This window comes from Nesoenas mayeri (assembly GCF_963082525.1).
Source record: "Nesoenas mayeri genome assembly, chromosome: 20".
Lineage (NCBI taxonomy): Eukaryota > Metazoa > Chordata > Aves > Columbiformes > Columbidae > Nesoenas > Nesoenas mayeri.
Window position 1 is genome coordinate 1,372,687 of NC_137569.1, and position 17,565 is coordinate 1,390,251.

General features: G+C 47.0%; 2 protein-coding genes across 6 annotated transcripts in view; one reads left to right on the top strand and one right to left on the bottom strand.

Moving 5' to 3' along the window:
• Window positions 1–11,856, top strand: part of SYNRG (synergin gamma) — a gene marked incomplete at its 5' end in the record, with an annotated part of 32,230 nt that extends 20,374 nt beyond the window's left edge. For 2 of the 5 annotated variants that reach the window (XM_080357161.1, XM_080357163.1), the window contains 8 exons: window positions 4,605–5,201; window positions 5,564–5,727; window positions 6,405–6,458; window positions 7,180–7,276; window positions 7,554–7,702; window positions 9,770–9,880; window positions 10,332–10,367; window positions 11,174–11,856. In XM_080357161.1, coding sequence (XP_080213287.1) covers window positions 4,605–5,201; window positions 5,564–5,727; window positions 6,405–6,458; window positions 7,180–7,276; window positions 7,554–7,702; window positions 9,770–9,880; window positions 10,332–10,367; window positions 11,174–11,305 — 1,340 coding nt within the window. In that variant the 3' untranslated portion in view covers window positions 11,306–11,856. The remainder of the gene's footprint in view (window positions 1–4,604; window positions 5,202–5,563; window positions 5,728–6,404; window positions 6,459–7,179; window positions 7,277–7,553; window positions 7,703–9,769; window positions 9,881–10,331; window positions 10,368–11,173) is intronic. The other 3 variants (XM_080357165.1, XM_080357162.1, XM_080357164.1) reach the window with 3 other exon arrangements.
• Window positions 11,857–16,521: 4,665 nt separating this feature from the next.
• On the bottom strand, window positions 16,522–17,118 carry DUSP14 (dual specificity phosphatase 14; the record flags this gene model as incomplete). Its single annotated transcript, XM_080357350.1, has 1 exon — window positions 16,522–17,118. The coding sequence occupies one exon, from the start codon at window positions 17,116–17,118 to the stop codon at window positions 16,522–16,524; it is 597 nt and encodes a 198-aa protein (XP_080213476.1).
• Window positions 17,119–17,565: the final 447 nt, after the last annotated feature.

Consider the following 17,565-nt stretch of genomic DNA (forward strand, 5'->3'; position numbering starts at 1 on the left):
AGAAAATATACAGTACTGTAATTTTGCATTATATAATATTTTTAAGCAGGGGAGAGAATTAAGGTGGCAACTTTGACGTGGAAGATACTCTATAACAGGGTACAAAATATCAGGAATAATTTATTAGCAAAGACATTTAATTTTCGTATTACTGCTTGGTAAAATTCCGGGTGGAGTGAGCTGTTAAGAACGTAGCACCTACAGTGGATTCGTGAACGTTTACTTTGGTTTTGAGAGCACTGTTTCCTAATACTTTTCTAGCCTCTTTGGTGGTAGTTTGACTGCGTAGCTCCCGTACGGACGGGAGCTTGTGCCACAGCAGGCAGGGATGAATAGTGGCCGTTTGTGGCAGGAGTGGTTTAGGTTTGTTTAAAGGGGTTAGCCGATCATGTGCTTGTTGCTAAACTTTTGAACTCTGAAGTATTAATGAGAAGCTATTTTTATTAAACTTAAGTCTGTATTCTCCTCTGGTGCCAAGTTAGCTGTTTTTCCACAGAGAGTTGGACTTGGTTTAACTCTGGCTCTCGTAGCAGAGTGAGCTGTTCGATCACTTCTGTGCTCATGCGGTCCTGTGTGTATGTTTGATGCATTTCAAGCTGTGAACTGCTGACATTCAAGTCCTTTTCTTTTCAGTTTACATAAGTTAAAAAGCAGGTTATTTTTTTCCCCTCTTAATTTCCCTCGATCTGTAAATCTAATGTGAAAAAGGGACAGTATCCCTTTGTCGTCCTGGCTGTGCGGAAGGGGAGACGAGGCGTTGGGAACCCTGTGTTTGCAAGCACCGTGCAGCATCTCCGGTGAAACGGCAGCGGGACAGAGGGGTGACAGACGATTTGACTGTCCTGACAAACCGGTACAGAGCTCTTTATCCTTTGGTTGTTGGGATTTCCCGCTGCACAGCTGCCAGGGCTGCGCAGGTACGGTGGTTCCTTACCCCGGGAGTTAGAAAGCAATGGTTGAGTTGCTTCCCACACGACAGACTTTGGTCTCTGGGGAGGAAAGCTTTTCAGTTCTGCTCTCTCCAAAGGGGATACTGTCTCTTTAAACTTTGCTATAATTCTTTGTATGGACGGTGGATTATACTAATGTTGCCTGATTTCTCTTGCATTTTACTTCGTATAACCCTTTGAGCCCTGGCTGCATGCTGTTCGTTTCAACCAGGCTGCTTCTTTTGAACCAAATTTAAGTTCCCTCCAAGACAAAAGCATTTTAATTAGCCCCTCCGCGTGCCCCATGACGCTGATTTGTTCTGCGTGCCGCCGAACGCTGCAGCGAGAGCGTACCCTGGCGCGGGTATCCTCAAAGGGTTATCCATTTGCTGCACTGACAAATCTGTAAAGTACCTTTTTCTTTGGCATTATTGGAGATCTCTGTATATTTTAATCAACTTCAGGTTTTTTGCTGCTTTTCTAATGTCTAATTCCAACTAAACATTTCCTGTGTGAATGTGCCTTCTCAGATCTGCTTTGATATCTTTCTTCTGCAAGTATTGACCTGCATGCTTTATTCTGATAACGCCCTTACGAGCTCCTGTGTACCACTATCTTTTGTGATTTGTAAGTCCTGCTATGTTAATAAATATTATCTTGGCATATTTTGAAAACGTGGGGATGTGTGTGATTTGTTGCAAACCAGCACTGTCTCTCTTCTTCCTGAGCGATCCAAAGTTTAAAGCCATAGTATCCCCTGCGGCTGCGGTGCCTTTCTCTTGCTGCTCCTCCAGCGCTTCGGCCTCGCTCCTGGGCGCTTCTGAAACCTGCTGTGTCTGGCTGAATATTTCTCGAAAGAGCAGTTTTTGCGAGGGGTTGAATCGAGGAAACGCGTGGCCGGCTGGTTGTTTCCGTGCGGTGCTTCCGAGGGTGCGCTGGTAGTTCAGACTCGAGCCAAATGCTGTTTCCTCTGTCCTGTTGTCTCATCCGGATTTTCCCACTGCCAGCCAAGGTTATGAGACACTTTTGTGTTGCTGTCCAGGCCTTTATGACTAGGAGCCCATTAAACAACGTGCTGATATTTATTTAGCTAATCTAGAGTGAGTTAATCAGTGCCCCAAAGTAAAGGGCCCGGCTTCCTTTTTCTGTTTGGGAACCTCCTGCCTTGCTGAATATTGAAGCTTTCAAACAGAAATGACAGCTGCAAATCTGTGTCACGTAATTATGTCACTTTGAATTCCTCCAAATCCTGGGCTGCTAACAGTTTGGAATTAACGGCAAATTAGCAGACAAGGCAAAAAGCTAAAAATAAAATTGAGATGTGGAATAAAGTTAAAGCGTTACACCCGTGCAAACTGGGGCTTTGTGGTTCCTGGCCATAGAGCAAAAAACAGACCAGAAACCAGTAGATGTTTTTTCTTCTTTACACTGATCTTGAGAGACTTTAAAAGGAAGAACCAAACCAACACCTCTGTTTCATTCTGGAGAAGCAGCCCTGGAGCTTGTTAGACTAGAGGCTCGAACATAAACCGGAGAGACTTAATTCTGCAGGGCTTGTGCTATTAGTATTGGTTCAGTTAATCATATCTGGAGGAGGGAGAGTGATGTTCATGACTATACTTTATTACATTTTTGGCCAGACTTGACAGTCAAATTCACTCGCTCTCATTTAGGATAATTCTGCAAATAGAAGAGCTCAACAACACTTATTTCTCCTGCGAAGGCTTCCAAGAGGAGGGTGCGAACGTGTTTGCTGAGCCAGAGGGCGCAGAGACACAGGGTCTTTATTCTGCCATGAAATGGTGTTTATCACAATACTATTTTAAGAATAGCAAATTCTTTAATGTAACAGCTCTGGGTTTGAGCTGTTGATGCTGTTCCACCAGGAACAGACCCCGCTGCCACCTGTACCCCCGACTATTGAACTGTTACAGTTCACCCCTTACACCGTGTCTGCCTGAATTTGCGCAGAGAATCCTGAATCTTAGTTGGTGAATAGTTAAAGTATCGTTCTGTGTTCTCTGCCATGAGCCACTGGTTGCAGGGCTCCCACCGCTGCTGCCCATCCTGCCCGTCCTGAGCCAGGATCTCGTCAGGACCATGCTGACCTGGCCTGTAACAGTGTGTTTTCAGCTCAAAATCTCACCAGTTATCAAAGGAATCATTCACAATGGAATGTGAATGCGCAGATCTTCACAGAAGGACCATCGCTCTTCCTTTTCATTTAGAGGTGAACACTGGAACAACGGTGCTTGAATCTTTGGGTGTTGGAGTCAACACATGGTAGAAAAAGAAAGAGGTGGCTTAGTGTGCTGGGGTGTTTTCAGGATCCCAGGATTAATGACGGCTGGCTGACATTCTGGAGGTTATTCTGGCACTCTCTTTCATGCTAGCGAAGCTTTCATTTAACTTCTCTGAACAAAACCGTATATTTGAGAGCACAAGGTGTGGTTTCTTGTGATAAATTACCGATGCCTTGCAAGTCAGCTCCTTTTCACCTCGGAGCCGTCTTCCCCTCCAGTTTTGCTGCGAGCAGGTGAATTCATCTCTCGGCTGTTTACCCTCCCATGCACAGCTTGCTCTACAGATTTAATATTCGACTGGCCCTTTGAAATGGGCCATGTGGGGCGAGCAGCTCGGCGTTGCTATTGAGCTGCTCCGGGTGCAGGCGCAGCAGCTGCGGGAACCATGGCAGGTGACACATCAGTGCTCCTGACCCATTGCAAAGGGCCTTGTCTTGTAGTGGCCATTAAACTCTATCATTACATTGTATGTTTGTTGGGCTGCTTAATTAGCTATGTATGTGGGTCATGCCTGGAAAGTGGCCTAAAGCGTCATGCGCTCTCCCCTTCCAGTAAAATGAATAAATGAAGGCAGAAATCTTTTGTTAAAGTGGTTTAATCCTCAGCTGGAGTAAAGAGTCAGTCAGCTGGCTCCCACCCTGGCCGTGTTAAACCCAAGCTGCTGTTAGTGCCCGCCAGCTAGATAAGACCATGATGTTTATCAGAAGAGCCTCAGCTAAGATGATGCTAAAGGAATATACGTTCTGCTCTGGGTTTGCTTCACCTTGAGACCGTTTGACCCCAGGCACCGAGCAGCAGTTGGATGTCTAATCCAAACTGACAATTGTCAATGCTGGACAACAAATGCCAAACGGAGTATAGTAGGGACTTTTTTTGTGATGCTATGATGAAATGTGCCCAGCCCCTGGCTGTCTGTGCCCAGCCCTTGGCTCTCTGTGCCTTTGCTGCCCATCAGTCTCAGCCTAAACGTGCAGGAGCAGCTGGGAGCGCAGGGCCAGAGCGCGGCAGCCCCGCTCCCTGCAGCTCTTTGCTGCCGGTTCGGCAGCCGGGCAGCCCCTTGCTCATGCTCATGGCGCTGCCAGGAACCTCTTGGCCTGTACGTGATTGCCAGGTGAGTATAAATATTGGGAGCTTTCTGCAAAATAATTGGGTTTTCTCTATACTTAACTGAATCAATAGTTTGTAAAAGCTAAAACAAGACCTTTGCAATATTTGCATCTTTCTCTTGTTCCAGTCTCGTTGAAATAACAATTCCCTGCGTTTGTTCTTGCAGTTCTTTAAAATTCTTAACAAGTTGCTGTTGTTTTTAAACAGGGTAGAGAGATTAACATTCGAACTCCAGCTTCTAACTGTAGGGGTTTGTTTTTCTCAGATATAGATGACTTAAAATGTGCCCCGTTTGGAAGCTGTAACAGTGGGTCTGCAGTCAGCAGCCTGGCAAGCTATGACTGGTCCGACAAAGAAGATTTTCAGCAGGGCAAGAAGCTCTCGTCCTGCGTCCCGTCTGCAGGAAGCGGATCCTCTGCGGCCACTTCTGTTCTGCAGAAGAAGGAGACCTTGTTTGGCAGTTCAGAGAACATTACCATGACAACAGTTTCCAAAGTGACAACCTTTTCTAGTGAGGATGCTTTACAGGATGTTTCCTTTGCAGCTTTTGCAAACTTTAAAGACTCTGGCCTGATATCCAGCGGTCCAAGTGACGATGACATCGGAGACTTTGGTGATTTTGCGAGACCTTGGGCAGAAGCGCGGGACGCAGCAGCTGACGCAAACCAGGAGGCGGACTTCTGCACCAGCGACCTCTCCTCTGAACTGCGAAGAGAGTCCACAGATGACTTTGGAGAATTCCAAAGCGAAAAGCCAAAAATCAGCAAGTTTGACTTCTTGGTGGCAACTTCCCAAGGCAAGGTGAAGTCGAGTGAAGAGATGATCCGCAGCGAGCTGGCGACGTTTGACCTGTCTGTTCAAGGTAAGGCTGCTCAGGGAGAGGAAACTCAGCATGCATGTGCTTATCGAAGAGCCATTTTTCTAATCAAATTATAAATTAGCTAATGGAGATTGTTGCAAAGGCTACTGGAAGCTAGCTGAATCTTCTCATTGATTTCCATGGCATTTGGAGTAGGTCTCTTGCTAGAAGAAAAGTGTTTGTTGTGCTCCAAAATTGTAAGAATTAGGGAACTGGGGGAAACGCAGTTTGCACCAGTCACCGAGTAAATGGAAGGCTTTGTTCTTCCAGAGTCACAGGGCATCCCTTGCTACTAGTTTATTCATTTTAAATAGTCTGTGCCTTTATGAGTAAAAGACTAACTTGTTTATCTGGTATATTTTTAGGGTCTCATAAAAGGAGCTTAAGCCTGGGTGACAGAGAAATCAGTCGCTCTTCACCTTTACCTGTGGTGGAGCAGCCGTTTAGAGACCGTTCCAATACTCTGAGCGAGAAGCCTGCCCTGCCCGTCATCAGGGACAAGTACAAAGACCTGACCGGGGAAGTGGAGGTGAGGAGTTGTCTGGAGCACAGCTAAACTGGCACTGACCTTCATCAAGGGTGTTGGGTATCCAGCTCTTTGGGACTTACCTGTTTGAACTTAGGGTATGATTCTGAGGTGGCCTCTGGGTAGGGTTAGATGTTTTGACTGGAAACTGCTCATAAAGAAGGTTTCTTCTGTCTTTGAAGTCTTGTGCAGTGGGCAGAATGCTCCTGTCTGAAAGTCACAGTCACTTGACCTTGCTGGCTAAGCTTGCAACTGGAAATTAGTTGCGACTTAACTAATCCCAGCTTTGGCACTGAGACCATTGGCTTTGGGAAATGGCTTAACTTTTTTGGCTGTGTGGTGGTTGTTTCTCTTGCTCATTTCAAGAATAGATGGTGAAAGGACTCATTAAATTCTGCTAGTCCCCATTTCTAGAACAGCAGACCTGTAACAAACGGCTCGGCAGTAGGGCAGCTGCAATGCAAACCTTTTATCAATTCATGTATGTTTTTCCTTTTGAAGCTGGTTCTGACTCCCAGAAATCAAATGTTAGAGTTCAGGTGCAACGAGAAAAGTTAAAAGTTTACGGAGCTAATCTGCAAGTAGTCTCTTAAAACACATCTTTACTGTGTGCCCGTTGCGACAGGAGGAAGGGCGATGTGTGCAGGAGGGAGCTGAGCCTGTCCTTTTCCTTCCAACAGGAGAGCGAGAGGTACGCGTACGAGTGGCAGCGGTGTCTGGAGAGCGCCCTGCAGGTACCTGTGCCAAACCCGTCCCCCCGTGTCGCACCACACTGGAGCAGCTACCGTGTGCCAAACCCGTCCCCCCGTGTCGCACCACAGCGGGGCGGCGAGGCTGGGAATCCGCCCGGGTGGATTGCCTGTTTCAACCAGAAGCTGTCACCCAGCAGAACGTTCCCTCCTCAGTTAACGATCCTGCGCTAATCTCCCTGTCATGTGTGATTAGTTTGGCTTTTGCCTGAATTTTCACGTCAACGAGTTAATTTGGTGTTCCTGTGTTTTGGGGGTCATTTGGGGTGTTGATACCAGCACCTGGCTCTTCAGTGTCTTTTGAGCGATGGGCCAGGGGGACACACACACATTAATTTTTGTCAAGGGGTTTTGCAGCCAGATCAGTTTTCCTTAAAATTTGGGTTTTTGCATCTGAGTATTAAGCAGTCAGAACTATGAACGCTGTTATTAAACTAGGTAGCAATGCATCCATACTCTTAAAGCTATTATTTTAGTAATGAAAGTATTGGGAGGGATATGTTAAGGTTTTAAATATTCATACTTTACCCCTGATCTGTCTATAGTTACAGCATGAATGTATAAAACCATGACGGAGTATGGCAATTATTTCTTATGTAATTTGCCTGCTTTTTTTGTATAACAGTTTCTGTTGGGGACAGTCTTGTTCATAATAATTATTTTAAGGTAGATAACACCACCATTTTATGAAATTCATTTCCACCAGGTCATAAAGAAAGCAAACGACACCCTAAATGGAATAAGCAGTTCATCAGTTTGCACTGAAGTTATCCAGTCTGCTCAAGGCATGGAATATTTACTAGGTATGTTTGAATTGACCATGTCTCTCCTCTGACAAACAGTAATATATATAATCACTCTTTCCAACATGGTGCTATTTTTTAGCTTAATCTTTGCCTGTACTGAAATAAGAAACAACTCTTCTGCTAAACAGATGTAGCTACTACTTTGAACTAACTGTGCGTGAGCACCTCTCGTGTGCCGGGCCTGTTCCGTGCTGTTTCTGGGTTAGAATTGCAGGGACCTGGGCTCGCAGTGAATTCTCTGCTGTTCTCCCTTCCACTGTGTTTCTGTCACCAGGGGTTGTTGAAGTCTACAGAGTAACCAAGAGAGTTGAACTGGGCATCAAAGCAACTGCTGTTTGCAGCGAGAAACTCCAGCAGCTGCTGAAGGATATTGATAAAGTGTGGAACAACCTCATAAGCTTCATGTCACTCGCTGCTTTAACGGTAAGGCTGGAAATAAGCTACGTCTTTACTAAAATTATATGTAATTATACGTAAAGTGACTTCACAGGGTGCCCTAAAGTTTGTATTTGTCTCTTGCAAAGTGGAAATGCACTTATTTGTGATATCCAGTTTAAAGCTCCCTGTAAGAAAACTGGCATTTATGTGCAAACATGATGTGATCTTACCTAGTGTCTTGATGATTTTGTTAACTATGGTAAAACTCCTACTTTTAGGAAATCATCTATCCATAAGTACTTGATATCATCCTGTGTAATGGATCCCTTTAGCTCAGTGTGTACCAAGGGGTCTTTAACTCACAGTATCAATACATCCCATCAAGCACCAATAAGTAGATCATTGCCATGGCTGTATTTTCACTGAACCTTTCGATCTGTGCTTCACTTCTTGCAATGCAACTGTGGCCACTAAAGATTTTTGCTGCCCAGTAAACACTTGTTTATAAGTAAGACCCAGAATACGTGGTTTCTGCTTGAAACAGCCACCTCCAGCTCGTCATTCCCTGCAAACAGGTATTATACATCATCAGCCCCTTTTACACTCCTTTTACTCATTTGAAACTCTCCAGTACAAACAGAAGTGACAAGCAGGTGTGTTTGTGGTGTCAGGTGCTGCACAAAGCCTGTCATAATATGAAATTTATGCTTTCAACGTTTTACTGCTTGGCAGATGAAGTTGGATGGGCTGGGATTCGTCTGTGTGAACTCTGGCAGTGTTGACAGTGACAATCTAAAAAGCTATCGGGATCCTCACCTGCTTTAAGCAAGTGGATTAAAATTTAGCTCTTAGAGTGCTTTTCCTTGGCAGATTACAGGGATTACCTCAAAGTCCGAACCCTGGCCACGTGTTCCCTGAGCTGCACCAGTCCAGATAAGTTTCACACATACTAGAAGATGTGAATAGTGATATTCACTGGGCCCATCCTGCCATCCCTACACCCGCTGTCACAGAGCCCAGCACCACCAGAGCGCCCGTTAAGCAGAGAGAAGTGATTCAAGCTCAGGGGCATGTGCTTGGAAAGGTTAATTTTATCTTTTAAAGGATTTTGTTACAGGGTAATTTTATTCACAGCCTTGTGGGTTTTTGCTGCAAATTACAGGATGACCTTCTCATTTGCTCCACTCGTGCATTTGGTAAACAAATATTAGAGAGCCTTTATTAATTTGATTGATCTACTTAAAGATTAGAGGCTGTTTTTTTCAGGATTCCAATTATTCCCCGGCCGTTCAGCAGCGGGGCCTGATCAGCATACCCGGAGTGTGCATTAGGAGTACACGTCATTTAGGATCGCACCATTTTTTTAAGCTTCTGGCATTTCTAGCCATTGCTTTTATTCGCACTGCTATCTCCAAGCAAAACCTCAACAGTTCTATATCATTTATCTCGTGGCTGAAATATAAGATTGCATACCAGAAAAGTGACTGTATTCATTTATTATTTATTCGCAGGCTGAACTTGTTTACGGCTGGTCACTTGATTTCTCCCGTGGTTCGGTTAACCTTAATATCCCCTCTGTGCTATGTTACATATTCAGGAAAACCTTCAGAAATAACGACAACTGCCCTTTTCTGATCAGCGGTAGCTGGACTGAGCCGCCGAGCGCGGCTGCGGCAGGACCAGCGCGCGATGCCCGCGGCCCCGCAGCTGCGCAAACAGCTGCCCGCGCTCAGCTCTTTATCTCCCTCCCGTTCCCCACGCGCTGCAGCTGAAATGTCACGGCCCGGGCTCTTTCCTCAGAAGTTTCTTCCCCTTTTGATGTGGGATTGTGGCACCTCGGGCTCCTTTCCTTTGTAGTCTAACCCTTTCTCAAGAGCTCGAGTGTTATAAATTAATGCTGGAGGAGACTGCGTGGCAGGGTCGCAAATACACGCTAATGGCTTTGATTAAATCACACATCAGTTTATGAGGAAATGTAATCTATCATCCCCGCCTCGCTGCTGGTGCGATACCGTGGCTCTCGGTAGCAACCAGATCGATGAGTTTTATCATGACGTCTGAAACTTTTCCAGTCACTGAAAATGCCTGATTTTTATTGTCTCGTTTCTTTAGCCAGATGAAAACTCCCTGGACTTCTCGTCCTGCATGCTGCGGCCAGGGATTAAAAACGCCCAAGATCTCGCCTGCGGAGTTTGCCTCCTAAACGTGGACTCAAGAAGTAAAGTAAGAATATTTGCCTCTACTGTTAAGCTCATTTGTAATTCGCAGTTTGGACTTCACTTCAGGCCTTGGGTGTACCTGAAAACATGTCACGGCTGTAGTTTGTAACTGGAAGTGGCAAAGACCAAACCTGACCTAGAGACGGGACTCAAATAGTCCGTGTCAATATTCGTTGGGCTTTGGGTATGACACAGATGCGGCTAAAGGGTTAACTTGAATTGTTCATAATGGGGGAGAAACTGGGATTCAAAGGCTTTAAAAGCACATATATGGGTTTTTTTGAATAAAAATCTTTTAATGACTTTCCTTTATGAACCGCATCTCTGAGCATCACCGGGAGGGGACGCTTAATTAGCAGAGCTGAGAGGGAATCCCAGGATACGTACAGAGTAATGCCAGCCCGTTAACGTGTATCGGCAGTCTTGCTGACTTTTTGGTTTCAACGTTATTTCAGAAAGAAGAGAAACCTGTGGAAGAGCTTCCTAGAAAAGTACGAATCTGTAAAAAACATGTTCCTTGTAGAATCATTCTCGGTTGAGTGTGGAAGGCTGAAGCGCTAACCAGCCTTCAGCTGTCATTCTCAATTGTACCAATCATGAGTCCTTTTCTTCTAGTCATTTTTGTGACCGTTAACACTTGATCTGATCAACTAACATGCTCCGGAGCCTCCCCTGTGTCTCGTCTGCATGCTCGTACCTTGTGAACAGCTTTCTGGTGTTGTGCTACTTCTGTTGTGTGGTAGAAAATCCCCTACAGTGGGTTTCTGAACGTGTGTCTGTTGCAGAAGGGTTGTTTTGCTACAAATATTGACTTTTGACTATATGTAGTAGTCAATGGCATTTTTAGAAATGTCTGCAGGAAATCCAGGGTGTGGGGAACAGGGTTAGAATATTGTTTTAAATAGGTAGCTGTGCAGCATTGGAAAGTATCTCCTAGCAACAAACACTGCGAGGTTTTAAGCCTGTTCATGGCTTCACACACTGTGCAGAAGCTCCTATTGTACAGCAGATTCAATTAGCAGAAGAAAGTAAATCAAATTCAACCTGAAATAACATTCAGAACTGCACCTGCCTAAACCTCAGCAAGATTTGACCCAGTGTAAGAGGCAAAGTCTGCAGCAGGTGTGATGGTTGGAGCTTTGAAACCAGAGTATTTTGATTCAGTGATTTGTCACGAGGGGCTCCTGCCCTGTGGTGCCATCGGGGCGACACTTCTGCACTGTCCGTTTGCCACTCTGGTTTCTAGATCCTGCAGTAGATGAGACCGTCACACTTGTTTCAATTCTCATTCTTTTAGGCCTTTAATTCCGAAACGGACAACTTCAAGCTGGCGTACGGAGGACACCAGTACCACGCCAGCTGTGCGAACTTCTGGATCAACTGTGTGGAGCCCAAACCTCCAGGTCTCATTTTGCCAGACCTGCTCTGAAATGGGTTGTGCTGAAGGGGGGTTGTCGGGCCCAATAACGCAGGACGCGTGGGGTAAGCGGTGCGATGGGTGAGTGGAAAGGCTGGAGATGTGAGTCGGGTTTGAAGGGTTTAGTTTTGATTTTTGTACCATAGCGAGTTAAAGCCACTGTTGTATAAAAATTACTGGTAAAGAATCTTACTTGAAATGACCAGGGTTTCAGAAATAACCAGAAAAAAAGGTAGTGTGGCAAACAATGCAGCATTTCAGTCTTTCTCAGGATGAAAGCGAGTTAGTTTTGGTAAAAAGCAATCGGGTAACCAAGGGCATAAATCTCGGCGAGAGGCCGGTCCCGGCTTCCCAGAGACCCTGAAATGCTGCACCGATTTGCATGGAAGTGACCACTTAAATACTTGAAGGATGAATTTGCAACCAAACCTTTTCTTTAATGTTTTTGGCATACGGACCATGATGTTTTTCTTTAAATATTTGCTGCTATACTATTACAATGCATCCAATGCACGAGTCACGGTAACTTTCAAGGCAAGATGAATTATTGACTGAAGGAATGAGGCTGTGGAGAGCCATTGTGTATTTATACTCCACTGTTCTGTATTGTAAATTATACTGTATTCATATGCATAACCGGTTGGTACGGGGGGGCGAGGACTTGGAAAAACTGCTGAGCTTTTCCGTGTCGTATCTGGATTCTTTAGCACAGGCAGCTGCGTTTTCAAACTGTTGTAAATAGACACAAACCCCTTCCTTGGGCTTGTCCTGAACTGGATGGATGTTTCACCTGACCCTTCGGTCCTTGTGCGGCTGCATCGCTGCTGGACACTGGACTCATGGTACCGGGTGGCTGCTCTTCTCCCTCTCTATATATTTAGAAAATCTCCCTTCTCTCCAGAAATACCAACAGCTTTTCCGAGTTAATCTTGCCTCCATTATAAGTAGCTGACACTGACAGATAATTATTTGCTGAAATAGAAATTACAATGAGGAAAAATGATGCTTTGTATTTATGAAATGCTGTATTGGGAAAAGGGAGATTATTGGTAGCGTGGGTTTCCACCACAGTTCCTGAGTGCTTAGCTAGATAGGATATTTTTTTCTCTAATTAAAAAAGAACGCCACAAATAAAAGAGGCCACAATGTGAAGCTTAAAGCAAACACAGCATCAGCTATATTGTCATAAAAGCACTTTCCAGTGATGCTTTTCTCGTACTTGTTAAGCGAGTTCCCTCTCTGAGATGTATCCAGCGTGTCTTTTGGCCCATAAAAATAAGGAGTCGACATTCACACTGATAACGCAGCCGAGCTCGCCGGAGCGTGGCCGGGAGCTCACCGGCTGCGTGGGGACACCCCGGTGCCTCGCACACCGAGGAGCCGCTCGCCGGCACGTCCACGCTGTCAGAACGGCTGTTGTGTGCGGCACCGCGGCGGTTCGGCTGCCGGAGCCACGGCCTCGCCGCCGTATCCACGGTTACGGGGTTTTCTGGAGAGCGTCACCGCTCTCTGTGCGCACGCACGGCCTGATGGACACGCCACCTCCCGCTTCGCTTGCGCTGGACTTCAGGATTTAACTCCTGCTTCTGCGTGTATCTTTCTCTAGGAAAAAAGTGACAAACAGAGTTGTTGTGGTGGTGGTTTTTTTAATTTAGTGTGTGTGTTCTCTGGACCTGCCTTGGGGTTACCTATGGAAAGTGGTTTTTCTAGGTATTTCTGTATATTTGGAATTTTAAGATATTGTTTGCTTGGTTATTGAGTATATAGGCGACTTTGCCCGGTTGTGTTCCCGATGTCGTGCAGTGCTGTCCCGTGTTCCCATTGTCGTGCGGTGCTGTCCCATGTTCCCGCTGTCGTGCAGTGCTGTCCTGCTGTCCTGTGTTCCTGCTGTCCCGTGTTCCCGCTGTCGTGCGGTGCTGTCCCGTGTTCCCGCTGTCGTGCGGTGCCGGTGTGTACCAGGCTCGTGGTCCAGCGGGTCCGTGCCCTCCACGCCCCTCGAGCGTCCCCTGCACTCCCGGACCCGCTCGGGGTTATTTCTTTGTGCTGTGCAAATCAGCACCTTCCGCAGCTGCTGTTCGCTGGCTCCTCTGGCAGCAGCTTCTGTTCTCCTGGGCTTGTTCCGAGCAGCTTCTTCCTTGACAACCGTGCAGGGTAAATCCGATCGGGATGTTCGACCTCAGGTCAAGCAGCTCCTGGAACCCAAGGATCGCTCCGATTTCCAGTTACCACGTGGTGGATTAATTAAACCCGAAACAAAAACTGCCTTTTCAATAACAGCTGCTATTGTACAAACTACTTTTTCTGAAATATTTTTCCTTCTTCTCTGGACCTGTATTGAATTCCAGTCCTCAATATTAAAATCTAAATGTCATCATTTTATGAAGTGGTCAGAAAACTCTTTATATTGTGCTTCCTTTTTCTTCCCTCGGGGTGCATGTTATTTGTCTTCTAGAAGTGGTTTTGTGATCCATAGTTGGAGCGGGTTTGGTTTGTGTTGTGCTGGACTCACTGCTGTATTTTCAATCCAATGAGCGCGGGTTTCGTTGACTTTAGTACGTTGTTTTCTCCCGCAATTCTCGCAATGATTTATAAATCCTTTGTTGAGATGCAAACCTTGTTTTCAATAAAAAGCTCATTTCATATCTGACCAACCCATGAAGTGGCTTGAAGGTGTTTCACTGAATAATAGATCAAATATTCTTCCAGGAATTAAGATAATGGTCATTTGGAAAAGCCAAGGGCTGCAGGCGGATCTGCCCCTGGCATGGCGCTGGTTCCCCCCCGCTCAGACTGCAGCTCCGGCTCTTCCTTGGGTTCTGTGCAGCGCCTCAAAAACTGGGTTTGAGGGGGAAAAACACTCGTGTAAAACACCTTTTGTTGGAATGAACACAAGGGGAGCTTTTGCAGAGAAATACCTGCCTGCAAGTATTAACATCATCATGCTTCTCCGTAATAGAATCTCTAATGGGTAGTTCAGGTGAATTCTTTGTTTCATAATGTGCTTTATTAGGCAATTACATTTTTTTATAGATCTAACCTTCCTTTTTGTTTAAAAGTCAGTCCTGATGCTTTCTTGGCATCTCCCCCTCCTCTAGGTACCAGGGCCCCCTGTGTATATCGTATATATAGTTATTCAAAATGGAGACTTTTTACTTTCCAGTTTTTATATAGGAAATACTGTTAAATTACACATAGTCCATTTTCTAGGTAAAGTTTAATTTTGAAAGCGGATTTCAGGTTTTCGTTTTGGGGTTTTTTCCCCTTTGAAATGCCACGCTTTCAGAACGTCTCCAGACTAACAATTAGTCTTGATTTTTAATCCCGATTTCCCTTTCTGATTTACCATTTCCCTGGCTGCAGTTTAACTCCCAATAAGAACAGAGTAGAACGTGTTCCTCACAATGGACGGTCCGGCTCTGTCTGTGTGTGTCGCTGAACCTGGGGCTGTGGAACCTGAACCGTCACCTGCAGTGAAGGCAAAACCTGATTCATGGAACTCATGGAAACCTCTGATCCAGACTGTTACCCCAAGCAGGGCTGGATGTATTCCTGACCCCATGGGCTGGAGGCTGCGCGGTTTCGTGTTGGTGATAAGCGGAGCTCAGCCCCAGCGGGTTTTATTCTGGGGAAGCAGAGCCCACCGTGCAGGGGTCCTGGGGAGAACCTGGAACCTCCGCTCTCGCAAACCTCGGCCGCTCAGCTGGGGCTTGGCGAGAGAAAGGGTTTGACCCAGGCAAATGAATCACCCGCTTTGGCGCTGAGGATCGGGAAGCGCAGGACACCGGGCTGGACTGCGACCCGAGCAGCAAACGACAGGAACAATCTCAGTATTGGGACACCGCGTTCTCACCGTTACTCGAGATGCATTAGCGCCGTTCTGAGCAGGAAACCAACACATGTTCTGGTTTAATCTTTATTGATTTTTTTTTCTTTTTTTACAAGTATAGAATCTCATTTAAATCAGAGAGCTATCCCGGCATCCAGCAATCTGCCTGTTCCTCCTCAGCGCTCAGCAGGGGACACCCGTGTCTCGCTGGGGACGGCTCGCCTTGCGCTCCAGTCCAACCAGCGCCGGCCCCTCGGCGGGACGGGAGGGACGCCCAGGAGGCAGCGGCTTCTCCCCGTCTCGGGTTGGCACCGTTCTCGTCGCGCGGTGAACAAGGCAGAGCCTTCTCTGGAAAGCCGTCCCCGTCCGGAGCGTGAGCAGATCGCCGTTTTGCGCAGAATAATTCTAGAATGCGATGTCACCTTGAGGATGTCATGAAGTGATTTGGAAATGGGCTAAGGCAGATCACGACCGTACTTAGAGCTGAGTAATCAAGCAGATTTACCTACTTCCAGTTTGCTGGTTGATGGAATGTCAGAAAACGCAGCTCATCCCCTCTGGAAGGCGCCGTGCACAGAGTTCCTGTGGGGTTCTTTGGCTGAGCCGGGGAGGGTTCACCTCTCGCTTCTGTCTTGAGCCACATTTGGACAGGAGCTCTGTTTACTTTCCACCCCCAAGAAACACCAGCATTTTTCAGTACTGTAAGTCTATTCCAGGGCCGTTGCCCTGGTGTGGAATGACTGAGAAAGGATCTTGTATTTATTTGATTCGAGTAATTCAAATTTTATTTGTGGCCGGCATGAACTGACTTCACTTTTTTTTTTTTTGAATTTTAATACAGATTAAGAGCTGACTAAAGATCTCAAACACTATATACTGAGAGTCACTACGGCTGTTAAAGAAAACACCAGCACTAGCACCGCAGCCCTGCCCTCCTGCTTTCGGAAGCCCTGCCGCGCGGAGCAGGACCCGCTCGCCCCGTGCTAGTGCCGCTCCCTACCCGCTACAGGATTTTGCAAGGAAGCAAACAAGCTATTAACGAAATATCCAGGCTACCGCATCACAAAGCACATTTTGTTCATTAACTCTGCCAAACGCCTGTTGGGCCTTTCCTCATAGGATACTAATAAACTGAAAAAAGGAGGGAGGCTTTATGAAAGGAATAAACTTAGAAGGAGGCCTCATTCTGCTAAATCAGAGAAATGCGGGTGGGGGAATCCCTGTAGAGAGAAACGCTTTGATGGGAATCGTTGGCCTTGCAGGTTAGTGAGGTGAGAATTAGTTGAGGTTCTGCTGTATGGTAAAGAACCAAAGTTGGCTGTAGAAGGAGAAGGGAATGTCTCCAGTCTGGTTGACTCAGAACAGCGCGTCCCTTCTGTTGTGCTTCCTGCCTGCAGTCACCTTAAATTCCCCAGTAAGGCATCAGGGGTCTCCTCTCTCGCTCATAAACGTCTGGGATGATGCCGTATGGTGTCTGTACCATTTTAACCGTCGTCTTCCCAAAGAGCTTCCTCTCGTAGTCTATCAGCTGTCTCCAGAAGCCCACGTTGGGGCGAATAACGGGGCGCCTCGATTTGACCCAGTTGTACGCCTCGAAGAGGGAGACCTTGTGGTACTTCATCAGGTAGGCGATGCAGAGCGTGGCCGACCTGCTCACGCCGGCGGCACAGTGGACTAAGGTGGCCCCGTGCTTCCGCGCCACGCTGTTGATCTTGTCGGCAACGCTGTCGAAGTACAGGGAGATGGGGGCGTTGGGCATGTCAGCCAAAGGCACTTTCACGTATTCAAACTGGGGCCAGTTGAAATTGGGGATCTCGATGGTGGCGTTGATGATGCAGGTGATTCCCCGCGACAGGAGCAGGTGCCGGTTGGAGGCGACGCTGCCCCGGCTCAGGTACAGCGAGGGGGTGATTTGGGCGATGCCCCCCAGGGCACTTTCGGAAAGCATTCGCGGAGCCATCAGAGTTCTCGGCAAGGAGTTGTGGCTTCTGGAGGTCATGGAGGATCTTGGCACTCACGCTTCCATTATGGGAACAGACCCACCGGGATCTTCAGCCAAGGGAAGGGTTGTCTGGCCCGCTGGTGTCAGGGCAGCAGGAGCTCCCTCCACTCAGTCCCTGCAAAACACAAGCGATGCCCCGTGAGCGGGACGCGGCCCGACGAGCCCACGTCTGACAGGAGAACAGGAGAACCCAGCTCGCTGCCCTGGCCTGGACAACCTCCTGCCAACCGCCCTGCGCTGAGCTGCTGCCGGGTTTGCGTCGGGCTTATTACCACGGCGCCCCCAGGCACGGCCTGGGCAGATATTAACCAAAAAATCTCCCAGCCTAATTAGCTGCAATTACTTGTCGAGGGTTTAGGCAGCGTACCTGTAGGCCCGGACAGCGTTTCACCCGGATTAGCAGGCGGAAGATTAGCAGCTACGCCTTTTCCGCACTCAGAAGCG